Raw genomic sequence first — 26,477 nt, forward strand, 5'->3', positions numbered from 1 at the left:
TAATTTGAGATTTTCCTTTGTTAAAAAATTTAATAAGTATATTTACAGTAATAATTTCTAATGGGATAATATGTGGTCTGTTACTGTTGTGTTGAAAGTAGGTAACACTGTATATGCCCACATTCCACAGAGTATATTATAATGTAGTGTGTTATGGGGCGAGCTACCACTATTTGTTGGTTAAAAATTTTATTAATTTTTTTTTATATTTTTACTGTAACTCTATACATAACAAAGCAAATTTAAAAATAAATACAATTGTTGAATATGTAATAAATATTATAAGCAAGAGAAGGAGCATGGAGAGGGCTGTGCTCGGAGTCTCATTGCGTGATAGAATCTAAAACGAGGATATTCGCAAAAGAAACAATATAACCGACATAGCTCGAAGGATAAGCAAGCTGAAGTGGCAATGGGCTGGTCACATAGCTCGAAGAATCGACAACTAATGGAGAAGAAAGGTTCTTGAATGGCGCCCGTGTATAACGATAACGTAGGACGATTTTCCACTAGTTGGAGGGACGACCTGAAATTCATTGCAGAAAGTCAGTGGATGCAGGTGGCTCAGGACCGTTTTTTATGGCAGTCTATGGTAGAGGCTTATGTCCAACAGTGGACGGATAATGGCTGAAATAATGATGATGATTATAAGAAAATAAAAAAAAAAAACAGATGTATATATTACAGACTTTTGAAAATCCAAAGTAATCTTTCACAAACAAATTTAGTTAAGCCTTAGTAATAACTTTCAAAAATGGTACGAAACACTCGTAACGGTATCGACTCGCACTGGCCGCTCTTTTACGATCCTTTTCACCTGATTTAAAATAATATTCGCAGCTTAAGAACACGTTTCATATTCTTATAAATATATCTCCGCTGTATTCCCTTGGAGTATTTCAGCCCATTCAATGCTATGTGCCCATTTATTTTGATGGTGCCTCCCTTAAAGCTTTGTTGTGAAACGAGATCCGCCTAACTTATGATTTTTATATGAAACGCTGTGATATTATCTTGATGATGCTTCAGTGTAACGTCGCATAAAAAGAGAATAATTCTAAGGCATCCGAATAGAAATGAATGGTTTTGACAGAAAACAGAAGTTAAAGATGTATTGTTATTATTATTATTATATCAAATTGTTACCTGTCTACTTTTGAACATAGGGCTTTCCCATAGGAGAGGTTTTGTCAGTAGTTGCCATGCTTGGTATGTGGGTTGGCAACTGCATTTAGATTTTGTTGATATTTTAAGAGGGACGCTGCTGCTCTTCTCTTGCCTTTCCTTAGACGTTTCTTATGACACCCACGGGAAAGTAAGGGGTGGCTTCTATGCCGGGACCATACTGCAAGATTATTAGTAATGGGAACTAATTGCCCCATTTCTAGCAATATACTCTATCAGGTCGACCTCCACGCGGTCCACCCTGGAAACCATATTGGTTAATTTCTAGCGAATTCGACACGATGGGCTATTTGATCCGCTTTCTCACCTATCATCCATCACTGATGCTCCGTCAGTGTATACCGATAGCACAGCCGGGGTTACCTGATGATCCATTAAGTAAAATAGGTCTTATATTTTTAAATATAGATTAAAACTGACTATTTAGAAGTCTAGTCAGTACAATAGGTACCTAATTTGAATTTAATAATTCCCGTTCGGAACTGGATCTAATTATTCAAATTAATTGAAGTTTTGTGGGACAAGCCCTCTGTCCTAAGTCCCAATTACAACCCTCATTAGGTACTACAGTTCTCTAACACTAATGCCTTCTTAATATAAATTCAAATTGTTTTCACTTTTAAATTGACATGTTTGTGTGTGTTAGTTGATAATATAATATTTCATCACTATTCATGTCTATAGGTGATGATTACTTGTTTCCATCAGGTGGACCGTCAGCTTGTTTGTCATTTTAAGTTGCATAAAAAGAAAATGAATAAAATATGCCAGTTTCGTCTTTAGGATGTAGAAAAATGTGACTAATTGCGTGCAATTTTGTTTCTTTTTTTTTTGGGTGAAAGTGAAATGGTAACCCCGCCTGCGCTAACGGGATACGCTGGCGGAGCACCAGTGAAGGGTGATCGATGAGAATGAAAACAGGCCAGTTAGCCCATCATGATGAATTCACCAGGAATTAACCATGATTGTTTCCAGGGGAAACCACGAGGAGTTCCATCTGGTTGCTAGCAATGGGATTTTTAGTCTCCATTACTAACAATCCCTTTCCACCCTAAGTACATGCAATTCGAAATAAAAAAAATAGTTTTACGATCTCTGTGGCGTAGCGGTGGGCACGTCCACCATCCACTGCTGAATAAAGGCCTCCTATTGGAGGGTTTGCCAGTAGTTGCTACGCTTGTCAGGCGGGTTGGCAACTACAATTAGGCTTTGATGATGTTTTAGGCTACGCCACTGCCCATTCCTCGGCCTCCTCTGAAAATTTGAAGTATTCAAATTGTCAAGTAAGCAAAGTCCTTCATTCATAAACTAAAACGTTTTACATAACCTATTTTAACTATTCTATTCGGTCTCTAGATATTTATCAACATATTCAGAATAAGTAATCTTTGTAATTTCACACCCTCTCGTGGGAGGATGGGGAAACCAGTCCGGAGCTCTAACTCCCTTCTGGTGGTATCATACGCCGGGCATTACGATGTCCGGGTCGTTGGATTGCTGCTGCTGCAGATTGAAGGCTTCTTGATTAGCGTCTATGTAGAGCTTCGCATGCCGATGCGGGCTCGCTCTGCGCGGTCTTCGCCTGCCAGATGAGACCCCGTAGGGGGAGGCTCAGCAAGCTGCCAGCGTGCGAGTGAGCCCTACGGCTCTGTGTGCTAAGCTTATGCTTCCTCGCTAGGTGTGAGCGTGCGGGCTAAGAATAAGTAATAATAATAAATTTATTTAAACAAAAATGCGTGTACACAATTTACTTATCAGTGATTACTACACTAGGCTCGCAGGCCTGTTTCATAGTAATCGCTGAGTGACCAATTAAATTAGTACATACTAGCTGATTTTCCTGGGTACTAGGTATTTATTCCTGTTTAGTATATATCGATATACATATGTACCTACCTATTTTTTAATGTCTGGGAATACTGGACTAAAATTAATAGATGACGTGTCGTTCTCACTCTTTGCCTTAGGTCAAAATTACTTTACTTAAGTAGGTTGTGTACTATACTATGGTTTTTTAACTATCTCCCACGGGAATTCTTTAATTTTACGTGATTAAAAGTATCTATAATGTTGACCGGGAATGTAAAGTATCACAATGTAAAATTTCATTTAAATGGATCTAACAGTTTCGGAGATTAGTCCGTACAAACAGACGAATAGAGAAACAAAAATTTTTAAAAAATCTGTATTTGTTCTATTTCAATTCTAACATCCCCCTGGTTTCGTTTGTAGCGTTTTTTTTTCATGTACAGTGATTCGACCTCTACAATTTTATTATATGTTATATTAAATTTATTGCTATTCACGCTTCGGTTTTTGTACAATTTTAATAAGTATAAAAAAGTAAACTGTACACAAAAAGTATAAATGAATTTAAAACCTCCTCTTTTATTATTTATATTCCCGACCTAGTGAACTTAATTACAAGCACTCAACAGAAATTAAGTCTGTCGTAATTATAAAACATTCCACCAGAGCTAATTAATAATATCGATGCTTTAATTGTACAATCGAAATTCTGAGTCGGAAGAGGCAACTTTCCCCAAATACATTACTTATTTACATTTCAAATTACAGCCAAGAATGTTGTTTTAATGCAATTAGCCACTCGAACACTGATTGTACCATGTTTTAATTCCTCCCATGAATCGTGTTAATTAAGAACGTGTTTAAGCATTTTTTCCCCTGAAGCTACGGTGTTTGGAATAAAAAAACTTCGATTAAGTCTTCGCAAGGAAATGAATTGGGAGGCTGGTAGGGGCTTGTTTTGTAATACTAAATGTATTTGTTTATTTTTTAATTATTTTTTTTATGCAACTTAGAATGGCAAACAAGGTGATGGAAAGTGGTGATCGTTCTTGCTAGTTAGTTGTTGTATCAGCATTTAACTGTCCATTGCTGAATATAGTCTTCTCTATAGGTGGGGTTTCAGTAGTTGCCATGCTTGGCAGACGGGTTTTCAACCGCTGTTTGGTTTTTGGTGGTGTTTTAAGGGGGACGCTTCTGCCTATCCCTCTACCATTGAGTAGTCGTCTCTTACGATACCCACGGGAATAGAAGGGCTGGCCTATTGTATGCTGGTATCATCCAGCATAATTCGCACGGATATGCCAAAGGAGATCAAATTTTATCTCTCACTCACTTACTTTTACAGATGGAGATTATTTATCTCCAATTTTTAGCTTTACCATCTCGTTTATGATTTTTAAAACATTATCTTTCAAGCTCGTATAAACTTTGTCCTGAATATTACAAACACAATAAAAAAAAATTAAACAGACACAGCCATTCTGAAGTGATGCGTTTATATTTTTTTTTGCAACTTAGAATAGCAAACGTGTTGACACAAATATAGCTGCTTCACGGCATAAACACAGGTGGGACAAAAATACCCATGCAGAGAACTTTGGAACAAGGTCTCTCTGGTAAATATATGTAAATTTCATAATTCTAAATCTAGAACTTGTAATAGAATTTTAGTAATAGAAACTACACGGTAAGGAGGCATTACACCATAGTCCTCAGGATGAATGAATGAATATAGTTTATTTGCATTATACAATATAGGAAATAAACAAGACGATAAATATAACGATACAATTGTATAAGTACAGTAAGGCGGTCTTATTGGTAAAAATGGTAATATATGAGGGTACCATAGGTATCACAGTGTATTCTGTGACGCCCATGGTGTTGTTTATATTTGTAGTGTTAATGAAAAGGCTTATTTTTAATTTACCATACTTTATTTACTTTATTTAACCAACATTAATGAAAAAGTGATATAACACACCACTCTGTGTGATTTTTTTATGCAACTCAGAATGGCAAACAAGCTGACGGACCACCTGAGGGAAAGTGGTAACCGTCGCCAATAGATATGAGCAGTACTATTGACATAACAGAGTATACAATACTGTTTTGCTCATGATATCTCCCATGCGTTGCCATTCCTGAGGATTCAGGTGTTATTCCTCTGTACCCAGTAAATTCACGCTATATCCCACCCTTCAAACCGAAACACAGCCATGCAAACACAACTTTATCTCGTGTGAAACACGAATGGGACAGAGGTGCTCATGCAAACGATTTTTGTACGAAGTCTCTCTCTGGTCTGGTGGATTAGTGATTGAAAAGATTCCAATACAATATTAGAATATTGCCACTTAGAAAAAATATTCTTTATATAAAAAAAAAAAAAAATTACGTTGCCAGAACAACAAAAAATATAAACTATATTTTTTTTAATATTAAAATTTTATTTTCTGTATTGGACATAGGCAATGATTACGGCTTTCTATCAAGTAGCCGGTCAACTTGCTCGCAAAATTTTATAAAAAAAAAAATGGTAGGTATAACTGCCTCTTTATCAGTTTTAATTTGTATGAATCTAAATTCACTCTTAATATTTAAGTAGGTACGCTTAAGTAAGCGCGTCTTGTAAATAGCTATTTCAAGACAACAATTTTGAGAAGAGGAACCCAAATGTTTTGAATGGAGGGTTCCTAACACATTTTTCACCTCACTACCGTCTTTGATTCGTATTATTTGTTACATTTTTTTATTTTGATTTGCCGCGTAATAACATTTTTTTTTTATCTATACTTCTATCATCATCATCTCCCTTCCCTTATCCCAATTATTATTTGGGGTCGGCGTAATATGTTTTCCTCTCCCATTCTTCTCTATTCCCAATCATTTCCGCATTCACTCCCATTCCGGCCATAACCTTCAAGAAAAGAGTATATTCCTTTTTAAAAGGCCGGCAGCACACCTGCAATGCCGCTGGTGTTGTGGGTGATCATGGGCGGCGGTAGTCACTTACCATCAGGTGAGCCGCATGCTCGTTTGCCCCCTGTGTTGTAAAAAAAAAAAAATATCGTCCTTCACACGATCCATTCATATCTTTTTAGGTCTTCCTCTGCCCTTATAGCCATTTACATTCATTCTTAATACATTCTTTAAAATATGTTCCACATTCCTGCGCGTCACGTGCCCATACCAGGATAAACGGTTACTTATTAACTTTTCTATCACTGGCGCTACTTTCATACTTCCTCTGATATAATCATTCTTTGTCTATACTTCTATGTCTATATCTATTTTGTAAGAGGCAATTACAATTGTACGTATTTGCATTTTTGTTGTATTCTGTTAAGAGAGGGACTGGCTGAAGACCAGCGCTGTGCAGCTTTACATTGCGCTGGGACACTCACAGCATCAGCTGAGCCAGTTCCTTTGACCTAATATGAGACACTGGGGGAAAAAGGATTGTTAGTAATGGAATCTAACAGCTCCATTGCTAGCAATGTACCCTGTCAAGTTAACCTCCACGTGGATCCCCCTAGAAATCATGGTGATTACATCTCGTGGAATTCCTCACGATGGGCTAAATTTGGTGTACCTACATGTACTGGCTATTTTTATTTCAATTTTACGACAGAAACATAAATAGGACAGAGGTAGCCAAATAGACGACTTTTTTACAAAATTTCCCTCCAGTAAATAATCTACAACTGTCTACAACAAACAACAAGGTTTACTTACATTATATAGATAGAGCATCGAGTCTCAAAAACGGCTCAACTTTTTATCAGCTAATTTTCAAATTAGCCGACTCTTTTTTTATTAGTGTTCTATATACTTACGCACACAATCTATTTTGATGTATCTATATTTAATTATTTAATGAATAAAATTAGTTTTTACGCATTAAAAATACAAAAATTACAATACAAAATAAATATAGAAGTTATAAAGGAATCACTCATAATTATTTATCACACAAAATTCTATGTTGCGTTGGTTTTGTCATTTAGAGAGGATGGATGAAAGAAGAATTACGAAAGAGATTTATCGTGCAAGAATGAATGGAGATGTCGATAGGGGCCGCCCTAGACGGACGTATGTTGACCAAATAGGCGCCGTGCTGAAGAAGGGCCAAATTAAAAGTACCCGTAACCGGCGAGCGTGTATGAAAAGATTGATGAATGTGGAAGAAGCGACAGAGGTTTGTTTAAATCGAAGCATTTGGCGTTCCATTGTTTCTGCCTACCGTAATGGGAGACAGACGTGACAGATATGTATGATATATATATGTATGTATGTACAAAATTGTATGTAAAAGTTGACCCGTTATTCTCATTATTATTATTAGGCATTAGTATGGAGACTCTATGTATATAATCTATGGTTATATATACCAATATATACAGGATGTATATATTGGTATTCTATTTGATTATCAATCTAGTGATTGAATAGCTTGATTGTAAGCATTCGTAGCGGCGTGTACCTGTATTGTTAGCTTTATTGTAACTTAATCAGCATTATTGAACATTGTATTAATAATTAGGTTAATTGTATGCCGTGTGGTCCCGGCATAGAATGAACTTGCCCTTCTTTTCTTGTGGGTGTCATTTAAATAATATTATCTATAATGTAATATCTATATATCTATATGTCTACGTAGTAGCGTCATCTTTTACCAGTGGGAGACTTTCTACGCATACGTATAGGTACTTCATCTAGCAAAAAGATGAATTCAAACAATATTATAATTAAAAAAAACAACCTTTGTGTTAGCTAGTTCGTGTTACTATGGCACACGCACGAAGGAAAGGAAAGAAAGGAAATTGTTGGTTTATATATTTTGTTTTATTTGTTTTTTTGTTTTGTTTTGTTGCTTTTTATTTCCATTCTTTTATCTCTTTTACTGTGTATTATGTGTATGTTTGTATTGTAATTTGTTGCTGTAAGTAATGTAAATAAATTATCTATCTATCTCCAATTAAGATTATGCTATAGTTTTGATTGAAATTAATAGGCATTAATACTATAATTATAATCCTACTTTACCCCATTATATATAATTATATTTGTCTCGAGAAACGAGGTTAGTTATAGTAGCATTATATTATTCATAATAATATTAAACAGTGTAAGTCGAAGCCTATTATGTCTTGAAACTAAATTGTAAATAGGTACATTAAAATTGTGTTAAATAAAAGAAAACCGACTTCAGTTGTGGTAAATCAGTTATTTTGATATAAAAACTTTTGAAATTTTTTTGATAAAATTTCTACTCTCCTGGACCACCTGATACCAGAGGGAGAGTTTGTACAAAAGTCGTTTGCTTGGACACCTATGTCCCATTCGTGTTTCTACCATGAAGCAGTTGTGTTTGAATTTAAAAGATACACAGGAATAACATCTGATTCCTCAGAAATGGCAACGCATGGAGGGTATCATGGGCGAAACTGTATACTCTGTTATGTCCATGGTACTGCTCATGTCTATAGGCGACGGTTACCAATTTCCATAAGGTGGACCGTCAGTTTGTTTGCCATTATAAGTTGCATAATAAAAAATTTTGTAGTGGCTGTAATTTTTAGTTGAGCTAAATATGAATTTATTTATTTATTCATTAGTAGAAATATGTATGTGTACATGGGGAAGTGTCAGAATACTCGAATGCGGTACTACTAATTATTGATATACATACATATTAAAATTACATATATAAACGAATATATATATATATATATATATATATATATATATATATATATATATATATATATATATATATATATATATATATATATATATATATATTTAATGTTTAAATTCAATTTCTTGCTAAATGTATTAGCTTAGCAATTCAGCTACATAATTTTACCGGTATCTTGGGACCCTTGCCACACAGGCACTGTTTAAGTCTTTAAATTTGTAAATTTACACATGGTTCAAACAAAAATTTCCTGGTAAGGGGAAAATTTGTGATTTTTATCGTAATATTTGTTACTTAAATATTTGGAAAATGCATTTGGAACAAAGAATTAAAAATAATAAACCCGAATGGAGAACCTTCTTCATTTTGAAGTTAATTGATAAATAAATAGACTTCATAGAATGGGACAGTGGCAGAAGTTTGACTATGGTTTCGATTACTACACAAGGTGGGTCTATCTTTGGACACACTGTGTAGACTGTGCGGGGAGAAATCGGAATCCATGGAACACTTGATCTGCAACTGTGATTCGTTGGCAAGTATGCGTATGAGTCTACTGGGAACGGCTTATCCAGAGCCAGGGGACTACAGATATCTTAAACCGCGGGATATCTTTAGGGTAACACATAGGATCTATGCAATGATGGTATAAGGCAGGGGGAAGCACAAAAGATCCGTATGGGTCGACGTGCATCGGCTTAGCTGACCCCATATGCGAAAAATAAGATGGTTTCGATTAAAATGTAGTTTCTTTGGTCATAAATTATAGAGCAGTTCATGTTGTGTTAAACACCATTACACTTTTAGATTACTTTCAACCGACTTCATTCAAAAAGAATGATGTTTAAATTCAGTTGTGTTTTTTATGTTTGTAACTCCGACATTTGCAAACCGATTTGGAAATTTATTTTTTAATAATATTAATAAAAATATTTTTTTCAGCTACAATACATAACAATAATAATTATAACTTTATACATTAACATAATAATTCTGTGGTAGAAGCTGCAATGGTCCCTACTCAGCTTTAGCTGCAGCTTGGTGCTGCAGCGCTGCTTGGCAGTGGGGTCATCGCTCGATAGGTAGTATTCGAGAAACAGGATTAAAAATATAATATGCTATTAACTGGACCTTAGACGGTATCAATATTATATTATATTAATTTTACTTGAAAGGATGTACTGAAAGGTTGGTCCCATAAATATTTTATCAAAATAGGTCAAGTAGTTTAATTTTTAAATCAAAATAACTGGTTTTGCCACAATTGAAATCGTTTTTTTTTTGTAGAAACATACTTTTAATACCATTGTTTTATATTTTTTTTACTTATATACTCTTATTTTGTTACTTTTTATACTTACACATAAACACAAACACACACACACACACACACACACACACGCACGCACCCACCCACGCACGCATGCACGCACGCACGCACGCACGCACGCACGCGCGCATGCACACACACATATGCGCATACATGAACATACACAAATCAGCCTCACATGTATCCAGAGAAAGAGACAGAGTATTTCTCTGTACTTAATACGCGTTTTTGCATTGTATATTTGTAGCTGTCTACCATCGGCTTTAGAATACAAAGAATATTTATAAAGACATAAAAAACACATTATTCATATTACGCCAACAACAGCTATAAATTCACCGCCTTTTTTTTATAAAGTGGGGATTATAATAAAGCTCGACATGTACAGAAACACATTCGAGCATTCGTAAATAGACGAAGCTTTGCATGTACGGGTATAAAGTGCAAGTCACACTGTGAGATACGCTAAGCGAAACTAATTTATTTTAATGTAATTCACTCAGGTTATCGCATTTTACCTTGTTGTATATATATGTATATATATATGCAACAATATAATATATATATATATATATATATATATATATATATATATATATATATATATATATATATATATATATATATATATATGTTTTGGTGTATATTATTATTTTTATTAGTATTTAACATCTTAGTAGGCTTATAATGACTATATATTTTCTGATCGAGGTAAAAGTAGCCTATATTTTTTTTTTCATTCCATATTAAGTGTATACCAAATTTCATATTGTTTAGTCAATGCTAATTTATGTGGATTTATACTAAAATTAGATCATGAGCTACGATCGATGTTAGAATGGAAAACAAGCCGACGCACAGTGGGAACTTTGACTCCTTTTCATCTCATAAATCTATAACTTCCGTATTAATAAAGATATGTATATGATTTTTTTTTCCTGATATTCTTAAATATATATGCTTTTAAATTATGTATGCGTTGTGAGTAAAAATTTATTTCTAATAGTTATAAATAATATAGGAATATAAGAAATATAAAATTTATAAGCTTACGTTTATGTCCTAAGAAATTTATACAGGAATAAGTAAAAGTATCTGCGTAAAAAACAAAAGCCCTTATAAAGATAACTTAGAAGTCACTCAAGAGCTTCTTTACTTCATCAAAAAGTTCTAAATATTTTTTATTGGAAGGTTTTCTTAAACTTGTTATGTATGGGTCAGAGGTATATAAAAGTGCGTGTAGAACATCTTCGTTAGTGGCTACCCTCGAACATTGTCTTGCATGATGAAGCCTGAACTCTTTATAGTCTTTGTTCCGTGACTCTTGAGCATTTTCTGAAAGTTGCCCAAGAGGCAAGACAGAAAAGTAACGTATCACACTTTCACAATGAATCAACACCTTGTGATTTTGGCGGATAGCAAGATTCTGTAACTTCACGAATCAACTTGTATGATGGAAACAATAAGCAATTCTTTGCTATCAAACAACTCATCATATTTTCTTACTGTGCCTTGTTCAGATCCAATTCTACAAAAATGCTAAGATCTTCATCTTTTGAATATGCTGTTATATGTGTCGGTTCATTAAGAAAATTACTGCGTATTTCACTCTTTTTTCTGACGGCCATGCTCGTAAAATATCAACGATGATGGTGGTTCATCTACTTCACCACGTGACCTTAAACCCTGTACATATGAGTTCAGTATGAAATCAAGTTCATAGGTATCAAGCAGTCCCTTGTTTTTCCGTTTGTTTGTACTTTCTGAACTGTCATCGTATCTTTTAGAAGGTCTTCCTCTTTTCTCTGTCGAAGTAGAAGGTTCAGGTTCGCATGTAGTTTTTTCTAGATTTACAGTGAAAATGACATTAAACCAATTGCTATTTTGATTTAAAAACTGTTCTTTCTTTCGACCACATTTCGTATAGCGTTGACGAAACTGAGTTATGAAGGACTTCTAAATACTTGCGATAATTTTTGCTATATTCGCATCTGAAGATTCGGTAATATTATTTCGTACATAGTTTGAGATATAATCAATATAATTTGTATCACTTTCAACAATAAGAGACTTAAGTCGCGTCCGGTACACGAGACTTCACTCATTGCGGAGAGATAAATAATTAACAATTGTTTAGAAATGACAAATGCTTATAAAGAACTGTAATATTTCATATATAAATGCACTATTTTATACTTAATAATGATCATAGACGTGTGCAAAAATACTTGATTTAGAAAATTCATCATTATTCGGTTATGCGGTAAAGAATAGGTCTGTATGGAAATGGGAAATAAATACTATGTGAAATACTTGTTAAAAGTAACGCAAAAGATAAAATATAAAGTAATAATTGAGACAAAAGTATTTTTTTGAGTGTCCAGACAGAGAATCTAAAATAAAGAAAAAAATCTTAATATACGTATTTAGAAAAAAACATTCTCACCATGATATTATACTAGATTTAAATATATTACGCAGTAAAACTGCAAAAAAAAAAATATTTTGCCCTCAAATTACATTATATTTCCTAATAAATTAAATCAAAATCAGAACTTCGGCAAGCTTCGGCAACTGTCAAATCTCCAACTGAAAGTTTGAGAAAAGAAAATAATACATATAACGATATATGGATCTTTGGTTAAGTAATATTGTACTAAACTAAATATATTTTTATTTTATAGTAAAGTACACATTCTAAGCATTTTAAAATGGTATCACACTATATGACTTCTATTGTTTTGATACTATAAAATTATACCAAACGAAATTTAAGTTTCATAATTATTTTTGTATTTTTTTCATTCCATGACTTTAGATGCTCTGTTCTATGAAGTATGAATAGTAACAGATTTGAATCATACTTATAATGATAGAGTAACTCTTTAGCTACAATTTGAGGTATTATACATGCATATCCACAGAGTTTTAGAAAAAGTATTTATGAGATGGCTTTCTTAGGAGAGTTCCCACTGTGCGACGGCCCACCTGATGGAAAGTGGTAACCGTCGCCTATAGACATGAGCAGTACCATGGACATAACAGAGTGTTTGCTGAACTGTTTCACCCATGATTCCCTCCATGCGCTGCCATTTTTGAGGACTCGGGTGTTATTTTTCTGTACTCAGTAAATTCACACCATATCCCACCCTCCAAACCGAAACACAGCCATGCAAACACAACTGCTTCACGGTAGAAACACGAATGGGACAGAGAGAGCTACCCAAGCAATCGACTTTTGTACAAAGACTCCCTCTGGTATTGTATAATTAAGAAAATTGACAGAATGACACATTAAGGAAAATAATTATAAGTTTAAGTATATATTTATAACCGTTATCTAGTATATAACATTGAAATGAAGAATCCGACCGAAATTAATATAATGGATGATGACCAACAATTGGATGATAATTCGCCATCAGTGTCTAGAGGAAACCAATATATAGATAGTTTGGAACGCCTTTCTTAATTGTGACGTTGCTGCGAACGCCTACAGTTCGCGCTCAGAAGACCAAGGCGGTAACGTAGTAAGGCTTGCGCTCGCGTCACAGCCGCTCATGATTAACAATCACGACTTGATCTTGAAATCAATCGAGCTTTCTCGATCTAATTACACGTAAGGTAAACCGGTAGTTTTTGTTTTTTTTTGTTCAATGTACTGGGTTTGGATTCCCAAGCACTTGCGGTTACGCTTTTGGTGTACGCTCGCATATGACAAGGTTTGCAGTCGATTAGGTAATTATATGGGTAAATAATTTGGGCTTCATCATTAAGTGGGTACTGAGAGCATGATTTTTAAGATAAACCGGTAGTTGTTACATTAAAATATAATATATATTGATATCAGAGCGGTACTAATATCAACCATGTATAGTTGGCTTAGCTTAGCTTTCAGTGTGCATTACGCATACGAGTAAAGCGGGGCTAAATGAAAACTCCTATGAACCACTTTATGTCAGGTTCAAGTGTAAATTGTATCAGAAGTTGTTTCGTTTTGTACTAATGTGTATTAAATTGCTAGTTTGACATTAGTAAACTATTTAATAGTTCGTGTTCTGATTAACTTTTCATGATAAACTTGATTACGGGTGTGTGTCTGAAGTAACAGTTATGAAATACAAGCGTTTACCGGCGACTTTGTCCGCGTAATTAGGATATGTTTACTGACCGATTTAAGAAGCCTATATATATATATATATATATATATATATATATATATATATATAGCCTATGTCTTTTTTCATTACATATAGTATCATATCAGCTTTTAACTGTCCACTGCTGAACATAAGTCTCCCCTTAGGGGATTTTGCCAGTAACTGCTGCGTTTCGCAGGCGGATTGGCAATCGCAGTTAGGCTTTGGAGGTGTTTTATTAGGTACGCTACTGCCCATCCTTCGCCCTACCTCAGTCGCCTCTTACGGCACCCACAGGAAAGGAAGGGGTGGCCTATTCTATGCCGGGACCACACGGCTAACATTTAGTATGTGTTTGCTAAATTTATGGTTGGTTAAGCCATTAAGGAGCTATAAAGTAACAAACAAACTCACTTGCATATTTATAATATGAGTACGAATGAACTTTATCAAATGCAAACAAAGTTTTATATTATACTTTTTTATTGAAATTTTAATATTGTCCTTCTATTTTTTTTTTATTTTTTTTTATGCAACTTAGAATGGCAAACAAGCTGACGGCCCACCTGATGGAAAGTGGTAACCGTCGCCTATAGATATGAGCAGTGCCATAGACATAACAGTGTATACTGTTTCGCCCATGATACCCCCCATGCGTTGCCATTAGTTTATGAGTATTTCTATGTTTGGTTGACTGGAAGAAATTTCTTTTAGAGATAAGTTTACTTTTGTTTAGGTTCTGAATTGTTATTAATACTGTATGTTTTAGTGCAATAAAGAATATATAACACATATGTGTATATTATACATATAATCATTTAGTTTTTTTTTTATACAACTTAGAATTTCAAACAAGCCGACGGCCCACCTGATGGAAAGTGGTAATCGTCGCCTATAGACAAGAGCAGTAAGTACCGTGGACATAACAGAGTATACTGTTACGCCCATGATACCCCCCATGCGTTGTCTTTCCTGAGGACTCAGATGTTATTCCTCCGTACCCAGTAAATTCACGCCATATCCCACCCTTCAAACCGAAACACAGCCATGCAAACACAACTGCTTCATGGTAGAAACACGAATGGGACAGAGGTACCCAAGCAATCGACTCTTGTACAAAGTCTCCTTCCGGTAATCTTATATTATCGGTATCTTCGATTGCATAGATTAATGTTTTAATTTTGTCAATACAGAAGCAGTGTCAACTCATTAGCAACACTGTGATTAACGAAGCTCTGTGATTTTGAATAGCATTAAAAATATGTCGTTTCATAAGATCGTATATATATACCTAATATATATTTACTTTTGCCCTTTTGTCGTCGTGTCTTCGGATAATCTTATATATATAATGATTTGTCAAATATATTTTATTGATTTTATTTAATATGATAAAATTGTAATATCTGTACATGGGAGATATTTAACAAAAAAAATTAAATATATATATATATATATATATATATATATATATATATATATATATATATATATATATATATATATATATATATATATATTTACTTTTGAGAAAACAATGGGATCTTATCGCTGAAAGCGATCTTTTCCAGGTAACCTTTGGATGGAGAGGAGCAGTTAATAATTAATTATTATAAACTATATTTTGATAATTAAATATTAAATTAATTTTTGGAATATAAAATGGGATGGTAATCCTCCCTGTGCTAAATTGCATAGCATTATTATTATTATTTGACAAAAAAACACAAAGTTACATACACAAGATAAAATGGGCCCCACACTAGGCGAACCTGTATCGTGGGCACCCGACAAAGATTAACAAATCACAATGTTATAAATGTGCTATCGGTTAATATTGGCGAGGCACCAGATGAAAGATGATAGGTGAGGATAAAGCAGACCTGTTGGTCCATCGTGATGATCAAAATCTAATTAGGATAGTTTTCAGGGGAATAACGTAATTTCACACGAATTTGTATGACAAAGTTGACCCGTTTTTCTCGAAGCATTTGTATGGAGATACTCTATTTATATAATCTAAGATAGATATATAGTTCACAATATATACATATTGCTACATATTATCTGCCCCTACCCTATAATAATATTTTTACAGCAATAACTCAGGGTGACAATGTTTTCACCCAGTGAGTTGGAAACCGTTTTAGCGCTGCGGTTGCTATGCAAAAATATCTTTCACAGATGGTTTCATTATTATCAATAATTCTTTTGCCCATTTATTGAGTGGTGAGTTGGCAATCGAGACCTTTTATTTTTTTTTAATGGATAACAATGGAATGGCAAATCCGCTCGCGCTAACGTTATACGCTGGTGGAACTCCAATGAAGGATGATAGATGTGATGAAAAGACAGGTATGTTAGCCTATCGTGATGAATACACCAGGGATTCAGCACGATAGTATTCAGGGGAGACCAAGTTTTACCAGAGGGAGACTTTGTACAAAAGTCGTTTGCTTGGGTATCTCTGTCCCATTCGTGTTTCAACCGTGAAGCAGCTGAACACAACTAACAAGCGTGGCTGTGTTTCAGTTTGGAGGGTGGGATATGGCGTGAATTTACAAGGTACAGAGGAAAAACACCTGAGTCCTCAGGAATAGCAACGCATGGGGAGTATCATGGGTGAAACAGTATACTCTGTTATGTCCATGGTACTGCTCATGTCTATAGGCGACGGTTACCACTTTCCATCAGGACCGTCAGCATGTTTGCCATTCTAAGTTGTATAAAAAATAAAATAAAAAAAAAACTTCTATTTCTCGAACACCAATTGAGCCCGCAATTTCTTCAGTATGACAGAGAGAAATTCTGGAAGATGTACTAGCCTCTACACAGCTGACATCATGAAGAATCTCTCTTAAAGTACGAAAAACATGTTCGTGTCGGTACTCTCTATAATTTTACGATACACCATCTTAATGGCGTGTTCGCACATGACAAATCGCCCCTTAAACCCCCTTTATAGTCCATTAACTGGTTTTACTATCGATGTTCGCGGTTGTTATGATCTTTCTGAATAAATTATCGCTGTATTTTCAGGTTTTGTTTAAAAAAAAAAACACATCTTGATGTTTTTTTTTTTAATAGGTTTCACAAGTAAAATTGACTTCAATTTATTTATTTACAAGAAACATGGTAAGTATATACATGTTAGCAATAGGTATAAGTCCTCATATTTCGCTATAATTAGGCATGTAAATTTAAAAATTAAAAAAGTATAAAAATATTAATTAATAAATACAATTGTAACAAAACCCGTTATTTTGATTTCAGAACTGCTACTATTGAATTGATTTTAATGAAATTTATTTTGGACTAATCTGTAAGTAGTTTTAAGTCAGTTTCTAACTTTTTTTTTATTTATTTATACAATTTAGAATGGCAAACAAGCTGACGGCCCACGTGATGGAAAGTGGTAACCGTCGCTAATAGACATGAGCAGTACCATGGACACAATAGAGTATACTGTTCCGCCCATAATACCCCCTATGTGTTGCCATTCCTGAGCACTCAGGTGTTATTCCTCTGTACCCTGTAAATTCACGCCATATCCCACCCTTCAAATCGAAACAGACTTCACGGTAGAAACATGAATGGGACAGAGGTACCCAACCAACTGATGGAGTTATGAAGTAATAAACATAATAAAATACAACCAAATTGCATACCTTTTTTTGTAGTCGGTTGAATATTAGAGTGTAATAATACCCCGCTTGAGTATACTCACTCGTACACTGTCGGGGTACCAGTGAGTGATGACAGATAAGGATTTAACCAGACCAGGAGGTCCATCGTGATGAATTTACAAAACTCAAGTATTTGAAAAAGCAACACCTGAGTTTTTAGCTTGCCCTTCTTAGACGTGATGGCAATCCGAATGGGCGGTAAAATAACTAAACTAAATTTAAATATTTTGGAAGAAAAGAATATCTATTCAAAAATATTTAAATTTAGTTACTTCATTTGAATAAACATATTACTTTCTTCTTTCTTTCTTCATTAGGAGTTAACCATGATTTCCAGAAGGGACCGCTTAAAGGTCGACCTGACAGAATACGGGATTTTTTGCAGGGACTGCGTGGTAGTCGAATTGATAGCGTATATACATTCTTTCATTTTGTAACATACAATATCAGACATATTGGCATTCCACATTCCAAACTCTTGAAATAAATTCCAATAGATCGATATTGGATTTTATATAATCCTAGCTTTTACCCGCGACTTCGCGTGACCGGGATACGAATGAATGAATGAGTATACTTTATTTGCATTATACAATATAGGAAATGAACAAGACAATTAATAAATATAACGCTACAATTGTATAAGTACAGTAAGGCGGTCTTATTGCTGAGAGCAATCTTTTCAAGACAACCTTAATGGTAATGTACTAACTGTTGTACAAGTAGGTATGATAGTGCTGTATAATTAAGATATATACAGTGTCCAGGTGCCCGCTACAGGTAAAAATTTTATGTCTAATTTTATGCCTCTTTTCTTTACAATGTTGGTAGGTACTTAACTGTTCAGCCAATAGCCGTCCAAATATGACAACAGTGTGCAAGAATTTTGCAAAGTATTAATATGAAAGTAAGTTTGTTACTTTATAGCGCTTTAACGGATTGACCAATTACTGTATTTTTTTGATGGATGCTAATGGACCAAGTCGCGTGTAAAAACTAGTGTTTATAAAAGAAAACTATAGGTACTTATGAAACCGTTTGTCCTAACTGACTATCAACATACAGTTAAAAATATTGAGTCTAAAAAGCTGAATTATATTATATTATATTATATTATATTAGATTTATATTATATTTTACAACGTAAGTATCAGGGGGGGGAAAGGGATTGTTAGTAATGGAGACTGAGAATCCCATTGCTAGCAATATACCCCCTGGAAACTATCATGGTTAATTCCTGGTGAATTCATCATGATGGGCTAACTGACCTGTTTTCTTTCTCATCTATCACCCTTCACTGGTGCTCCGCCAGCGTATACCGTTAGCGCAGCCGGGGTTACCATACCATTTTCACTCATCAAAAAAAAAAAAACGTAAGTATCAGTTAAAAAAGGAATTTAGAAGACTTCAATTTAAAATGGGACCACAGCACTACCTACATGCGCAAAGCCGCGGGCAACAGCTAGTATTTTTATTTTAATTCGAATATTCAACTTCTGCATTGGTTTGTTGCCGTACCTACATCAAAGGACGTAAACCGCGAAATATTTATAAACTTTTGCACATTTGTAGAGTTTGACTAACCAAACTCTATCAACACATATCTAAATATGTGTTTGATATTGTATATATATATATAAGTATTTATGTAATATGTAATTATATATTTTAATATTTTGTTTAACTGTATTTTTAATTTTAATTGTTATTTTAATATTTGTTTACTGTATTTGTTAGTGTATTCTAAATATTAATAGTTGTAGCACTTCAGCTGCCCGCTGAGGACATGCTCTTAACTGCTTCTAACTGTATTGGGTTGACTGGAAGAGATCTCTATCATAGATAAGTCCACCCTTGCTCACAATATTTATAAATGCATTAACAGTGTAATTTACAAGTGCAATAAAGAATATATATATACTACAATACAGTATGATTCACAGTAGTTATCATTCAACGAGAAATACATATCTAAAAATTTGTTTTCAGATTTTTTTAAAAGGATGATAATGGAATGGTAACCCTGCCTACGCTAGCGGAGCCTTAGTGTGGGATGATAAGTGAGAATGAAAGAGCAGGTCAGTTAGCTGATCGTGATGAATACATCTGGAATTGAACACGATGGTTTCCAGGGAGGACCACGTGGAGGTCGACCTGACGGGGTATATTGCTAGCAATGGGACCGGTAGTACGCGTAACTAACAATCTCTCCCCCCATTCTCAGATATTAGTAAAAATAATCGATGAAGATTATTATGAATCAATATATTCTGTTTTATCTGGTTCCTTCAATTATAGACTAGCTGCAGGTCAACTTTCTAATTGCCTCAACGGAGCTTAATATTTTCCGGTTTTAAGTATTCCCAACTGATTTGTATAAAGATTGGATATTTGCCAACTTAAATGAGTCTCGTTATAAGTACTTAAATAGTTTTAATTCGATTGAGCAAGTAATCTTGCGGGATAATTTCGATCCTATAATTGGCAATTAACGTTTGAATTTAAATCTGTAGTTATAAGTTAGAAAATTTACTTGAATAATTTAAATCTATTAAATTGGACATTTACTTTATTTTCATATATAAAGAAGTTTGGTAAGAGTTTTTGTATGTTATTCGATTGAGATGTGACGTGGCTTGAGTTGCGATCCCGTACGGGCAAACGCAGTGTAGGACGACTCCCCACTAGATGGAGTGACGACCTGAAACGCATTGCAGGGTCAGTGGATGCTGGTAGCTCAGGACGGTTATTTATGGCAGTCTATAGGGGAGGCTATGTCCAGCAGTGAACTGATAATGGCAGAAATGATGATTCGATTGAGATGAAATACACAATATAGTATAATAATATAATAGTATAGTATAATAATACAATTAGTTCTATAACACAACATTGTAATATTATCAAAATGGCTGCCATCACAAGATGGCTATGTATTTTTTTTTTATATTTATGGGTCAATATTGAATGTTAATTGTTAAAAAAAACATGACCCGCCATTTTATGTCGGCAGCCATTTTGAAATATTGCAATATTGAGATATCAAGTGAAAGAGCTTGAAGATAAAAGAACGATGAATTAAGTGACGTCACACAAAATTCAATATGGTCGTCACTTCTGTAGTGGCGAGTTAAATTAAAAACTTTACTTAAAGGGACTTATGTTTCTTTGTTCTCAGTGATGGACTGCGTGGTATCAGGCTGGGGTCCGTGGTCTCACTGCGACACATCCTGTGGCTCCGGCAGTATGGTGAGGAACCGGAGGGTGGTGCAGGCGCCAGCTCACGGCGGGAGACACTGCCCCTCGCTCGTCCAGAGGAGGGCCTGCCAGCAACACCATGGCTGTTCTGCTGATAGTGATGTACCTTTAAGAGGTAACGGTAGTTGTTCTTTCTTTGAATGCCATATTTTTTTTTATAAAATTGAGTAAAAGGGAATTATTGTATGTTTTGAAAATATATTTTCTTACGAAAATATATTTTAACAATTTATTACGTAATAAATAAATTTATTTCTGTTTTTCCAATAATCGTCGTAATTCCCTCAATTTTTATGATAATGTACTGTGACCGGGCCCAAAGTCATAAAAATAGTTTATTGCCAAAAAACAATTGGAATGGGGAATTTTTATATAAATTTGAAATACATTCAGCATGGTACTACAACCTAAAAAATAAAGTCGAATTTAAAACTCCCTCCCTTTTTAACGCAAATTGGTAAGAGACAAAACACGTTTTTTTTTCAGTATTTTGGTTTAAAGCGTGGGATATGATAGTGACGTCGTTTTTTACCTCTGTACCTGTTTTTTATTTTGTCTATATATACGAGTTAAGGGTATTATATATATATATATATATATATATATATATATATATATATATCCATGATTCTGGTCTTGTTTATAGGCGACGGTTACTTTTCACCAAGTCGGTTATAATTTTCTCGTACCAAGTTGTTTAGAATTTTGACGAAGTTTTGTTTTATGTGTGTCATTACGTGTGTGATAGATGAGACGGCGATGCTCCTGCCAGGCGAACTGTCGGTGAGCCGCCACTTTAATGAGACAGTCGACATCCGCAAGAATCTTAGACTACGGAATCCAGACGATCCCGAGTCCAATTCACATAGAGAGTGAGTACTATATAATGATCATGGCAGCGTGATGGGACGGGTTGTTCTGTTGTTGTGGCTCATCCGTCATACTCGTGAACAGGTGCTATTTGTAAGGACTGGTCCGTTAATTTTTGCTTGTTTATTTTCCATTTAATAAGACATGTAAATGGAAATTAATGCTAATAATAGTACCCTTGGGAGGAAAGGGATTGTTAGTTATGGAGACTGAGAATCCCATTGCTAGCAATATACCCAACTAGGTCGACCTCCTCGCGGTTCTCCCTGGAAACTATCATGGTTAATTCCTGATAAATTCATCATGATGGGCTAACTGGCCTGTTTTCATTCTCATCTATGACCCTTCACTGGTGCTCTGCTAGCGTATCCCGTTAGCGCAGGCGCGGATACCATACTATTTTCACCCATCAAAAAAAAAAAATAGTACCCAAGCAAATGTAGAATTATCTCGAACATAATTATTTAATTAAAAAGAAACTGTTGAGTTTTTGCATTTTTTTCTCAGCGAATAACAAAATCCCGAACCTAGCAGTCCATTAAAAAAATTTACTATTTGGAAGAGCTTATAAACAAGTCTATTTAAATAAAAAATATTTTTACTGAGTTAAATAACCCTAAAATAAAATCATACTCGAAAAGGTAATGTTGCGTTGGTTTGGCCGTTTGTAGAGGATGGATGAAAGAGGAATTACGAAAGAAATTTATCGAGCACGAATGAATGGAGATGTTGGTAGGGTCCGCTCTAGACAAATGTAAAAATATCCATAACTGGCGAGTGTTTTTTTTTATACAACTATAAAACTACTAAAGAATAGCAAAACAAACGGCCCACCTAATGGAAAGTGGCAACGGTTGCCCATAGACACGAGTAGTACCATGGACACAACAGAGCACACTGTTTCGCCCATGACACCTCCCATCTGTTGTTATTCCTGAGGGCTCAGGTGTTATTCCTCTGTACCCTGTAAATTCATGCCATATTCCACTCTTTAAACCGAATCATAGTCATGCAAACACAACTGCTTCATGGTTGTGTTTGCATGGATAGAGCGTTTTCATTCTCATCAGATTGATAAATGTGGAAGAAGTGAGAAGGTCTGTGTGAATTGGAGCATTTGGCATTCCATTGTTTCTGTCTACCCTAACGGGAGACAAGCGTGACGGATATTTATTTATTAAGGGTGGACGCAGTATGTCTTACTCTTCTACAGATCTCTTATCAGCCATTATACCTATCTAGGCTCACTCTTCTTTTATGCCGTAGTTCTAATATTAACTATTGATGTATTTACAGATATTGTGTCAAGTTTGAAGTAACGAAGGTGTCGAAAGCGTGTCACACCGATTCCGACTACAAACCTTTACGTGAAGGTATGTCATTCATTGAATTAAACACCAGTATATTTGTCACTCAAATATGTGAGTTACACATTTGTAAGTGAAATAAGTGAGTGATACACATGTGAGTTAGTGAGTGAGATTCAATGAGTGAGTGATACACATGTGAGTTAGTGAGTGAGATTCAATGAGTGAGTGATACACGAAGTGAACACATCGAGTTTAGTCATTGTACGCAGTAATTTCATTGCCATATTTTACTTTTATAATGTCGTTATAATTTTAATGAATGAAATGAAATCGTAACCCCAACTGTGCATGGTTAATGTTGATGTGTTACCAATAAGAGATTATAGGTGAGGATGAAATCATTTCTCAATTTGTATAGTATTTTTTAGTATTTTCACTTTATGATACGTCTCCTATTAAACAGTTTTTTTTTGTTGCAAACGCCGTATTTTTTTTAATAAAAACTTTTTTTCGTATCGTCGTTGTTTTTTATAAAAACTATTTTGTTGCAATGCCGTATTTTTTTCTAATATAAACTTTTTTGTAATGTTGTATTTTTTCTATTAAAAACTTTTTTTATTGCAATGCTAAACTTTTTTCTAATATATCACGTTTCCATTTCATCAGGCGGCACGGTTTGTGTGTTATGCGAGGCGGATGCGCTCCGCCGCGATCTCAAGTGGCGCTGCGCCGGCCACGGAGTCGTGGGCCACATAACACGTTTCTACGCACTCCTCGTGCCGCACTGTCACGGGAAATGGGTGCGAGCCGACCACAACCCGGACAAAAGAAGCGACTGCTGTTTGAACCCTGATTTTATCTTCGTTTAATTAAAAGTGAATAAACAAATTGTCTTATTAAAAAAAAAGGGGAAACATCAGATTACATTAAACAACTATGAGACTTAATAAGGTTGATATTAAGGGGCATATTACGTTGTAAATTATATAGCATCATATTTAGATCAACGAGAATTTATTGAGGGACTATCAACATCAGTATAAAGTTGTAAACCATCTTCTATAATTTAGGAATGATATTGTGAGATCAATTTTCGTTTCTACCCTGTATAATGTACTATATACATATTGTAAAATATATGGTCCTATATAATAATATACAACTGTGTAATAAGCCCCTAAAAGGAATGCAAAACTTACCATTTTACACCGTCAGCACACGAACGCCGCGAACCACAAAAATGATGTAAGGTAGATAGAGCGAGACGCAAAATACCCAATACGTTCCAATAGTGTAGGGCAGATTCTGATTTATTTTTCTCCAGAGGGTACTTAGGTTAGTCCTCTGTGGCGTCGCTTCGTTACCGCGTCTGCGGTTCGCGGCGTATATATGTAAACGGGGTTACGACAATTTTGAAGTTACGTAATGAATGAATGAATGAATGAAAACTCTTTATTGTTCCCTACAAAGAATGATTATAAAGATTAGCAATATGCACACAAACAAAATAAATAATTAAGTAAACTTAATTACATAAAAGCAAGATAAAGAGGCAACAATAAGCGGCCTTATCGCTGAATAGCGATCTCTTCCAGGCAACCTTAAGATGGAGAGGAATAATTAAAATTGTTTTTATAATTTGCAATACTTAATTTTGACTGATAGTTTTTCTATAAATAAGTAGCTATAGGAATATTCTATATAATTTCATTTTTATCTCAGAATGTCTACACTTAATTACGTAAACATCGGACACAATAGGTAATGAATAAATACACTAATAACGCACTAAGTCGAATACCCGTTGGGTGTTTTTATAATACGGCACGGCACGATATCGTACGATTTTATCGAGATGGTATTTTTAACGAACATCGTTGAACGAAAATTACTGAAATGACTCGGGTTTGGGTGTTCTTGTTTAATGGGCAAAAATGGAATAGTATAGCCAGGGCTATCGGTATAAGCTGGCGAGACACAAGTAAATGGTAATAAGGTGAAAGCAGCCCAGTCAGCCTATCGTGATAAATTCCCTAAGAATTACCCAAGTTTCCAAGGGAGCCGCGTGAAGGTCAACCTGATAAGATACGAGTATATTACTAGCAGTAATTATATCTCCATTACTAATAATCCTTTTCCTCCCAGTCTGTGTATTCTAGGTTGTATCCCCAGATGTTCTATAACTGATTTCTTTGAGCAATTGATGTGATTGTGTGGCGTTTATTATTAATCATATTAAGAGAGTAAATGAATGAAATTTTTGGAGATGGTTTTGATTTTACACGACAATGTTTAAAACATGCACGGTATAATGATACCGTAGGCATGCACGTTTTAAAATCATTATTTTTAAAATATATGTTCATTTTTAATGACGTTCATGTACATATATGTGTAACGGCCATTTTATGAATTTACTATGTTTGTTGTTTCCTATAGATAGATAGACAGATAATTTATTTACATTACTTACAGCACACAAATTACAATAAAAAAACATACACATAATACAGAGTAAAAGAGATGAAAGAATCAAAATAAAAAAACAATAAAACAAAAAAAAAAAAAAAAACAAAACTAAATATATAAACCAACAAGTGTGCCATAGTAACACAAAATGGTCACAACCCAGTTTACTGCTTTGGCTTTAAAAGAGCAAAACACTAATATTCTGTTGTGGCTAAGAGTCAGTCGCGAAATTCCTTACTATAATTCCTATAATTGTTTTGGCTTTATCTAGAAATCCAGGGAAATGTAATAAAACTTCATAAAATTCGCGTTGAACTCGTATTATATTACTATGTACTATTAGACATCGTCTTTATACATTTTTCTCTCTCATTACATTGTGAGGATAAAATGTTAGGATATCGTGCCGTGTCGCTGTAAATTTAAAGTGCTCAATGACGGATGATATTGGAAACAATTTCACTATATATGAATTTTCTATGTAAAAAATTATAATGTACTCGTATTGTAAATATTCAATAGTTGTAATAATGAATGGATCGTTAAACATTAAATGGAAAATCTCTTTTTAAAATTAAATAAAATACATAAAATTTGCATTTATTGAAATAGTAATTGAATTATGATATTTACTTGTACTAATAATTATAATAAAATGGATGAGTTTTTTGTTCTTTATTTGAAGCGATAATTTTGTTAGTTTAAAAAGATTGACTG

At 34.4% G+C, this 26,477-nt stretch overlaps 1 protein-coding gene across 1 annotated transcript in view; it reads left to right on the plus strand.

The window, feature by feature from the left end:
- The window catches only part of LOC116412867 (somatomedin-B and thrombospondin type-1 domain-containing protein-like), a 98,493-nt gene extending 72,625 nt beyond the window's left edge, over window positions 1-25,868 (plus strand). The window contains exons 3-6 of the mRNA XM_052895940.1: window positions 21,032-21,226; window positions 21,860-21,983; window positions 23,278-23,354; window positions 23,958-25,868. Of these exons, the coding sequence (XP_052751900.1) occupies window positions 21,032-21,226; window positions 21,860-21,983; window positions 23,278-23,354; window positions 23,958-24,160 (599 nt within the window). The 3' untranslated portion in view covers window positions 24,161-25,868. The remainder of the gene's footprint in view (window positions 1-21,031; window positions 21,227-21,859; window positions 21,984-23,277; window positions 23,355-23,957) is intronic.
- The last annotated feature ends 609 nt before the right edge of the window (window positions 25,869-26,477 follow it).

Source organism: Galleria mellonella, unplaced genomic scaffold (assembly GCF_026898425.1).
Source record: "Galleria mellonella isolate WM207_F2 unplaced genomic scaffold, CSIRO_AGI_GalMel_v1 utg312, whole genome shotgun sequence".
Taxonomy (NCBI): domain Eukaryota; kingdom Metazoa; phylum Arthropoda; class Insecta; order Lepidoptera; family Pyralidae; genus Galleria; species Galleria mellonella.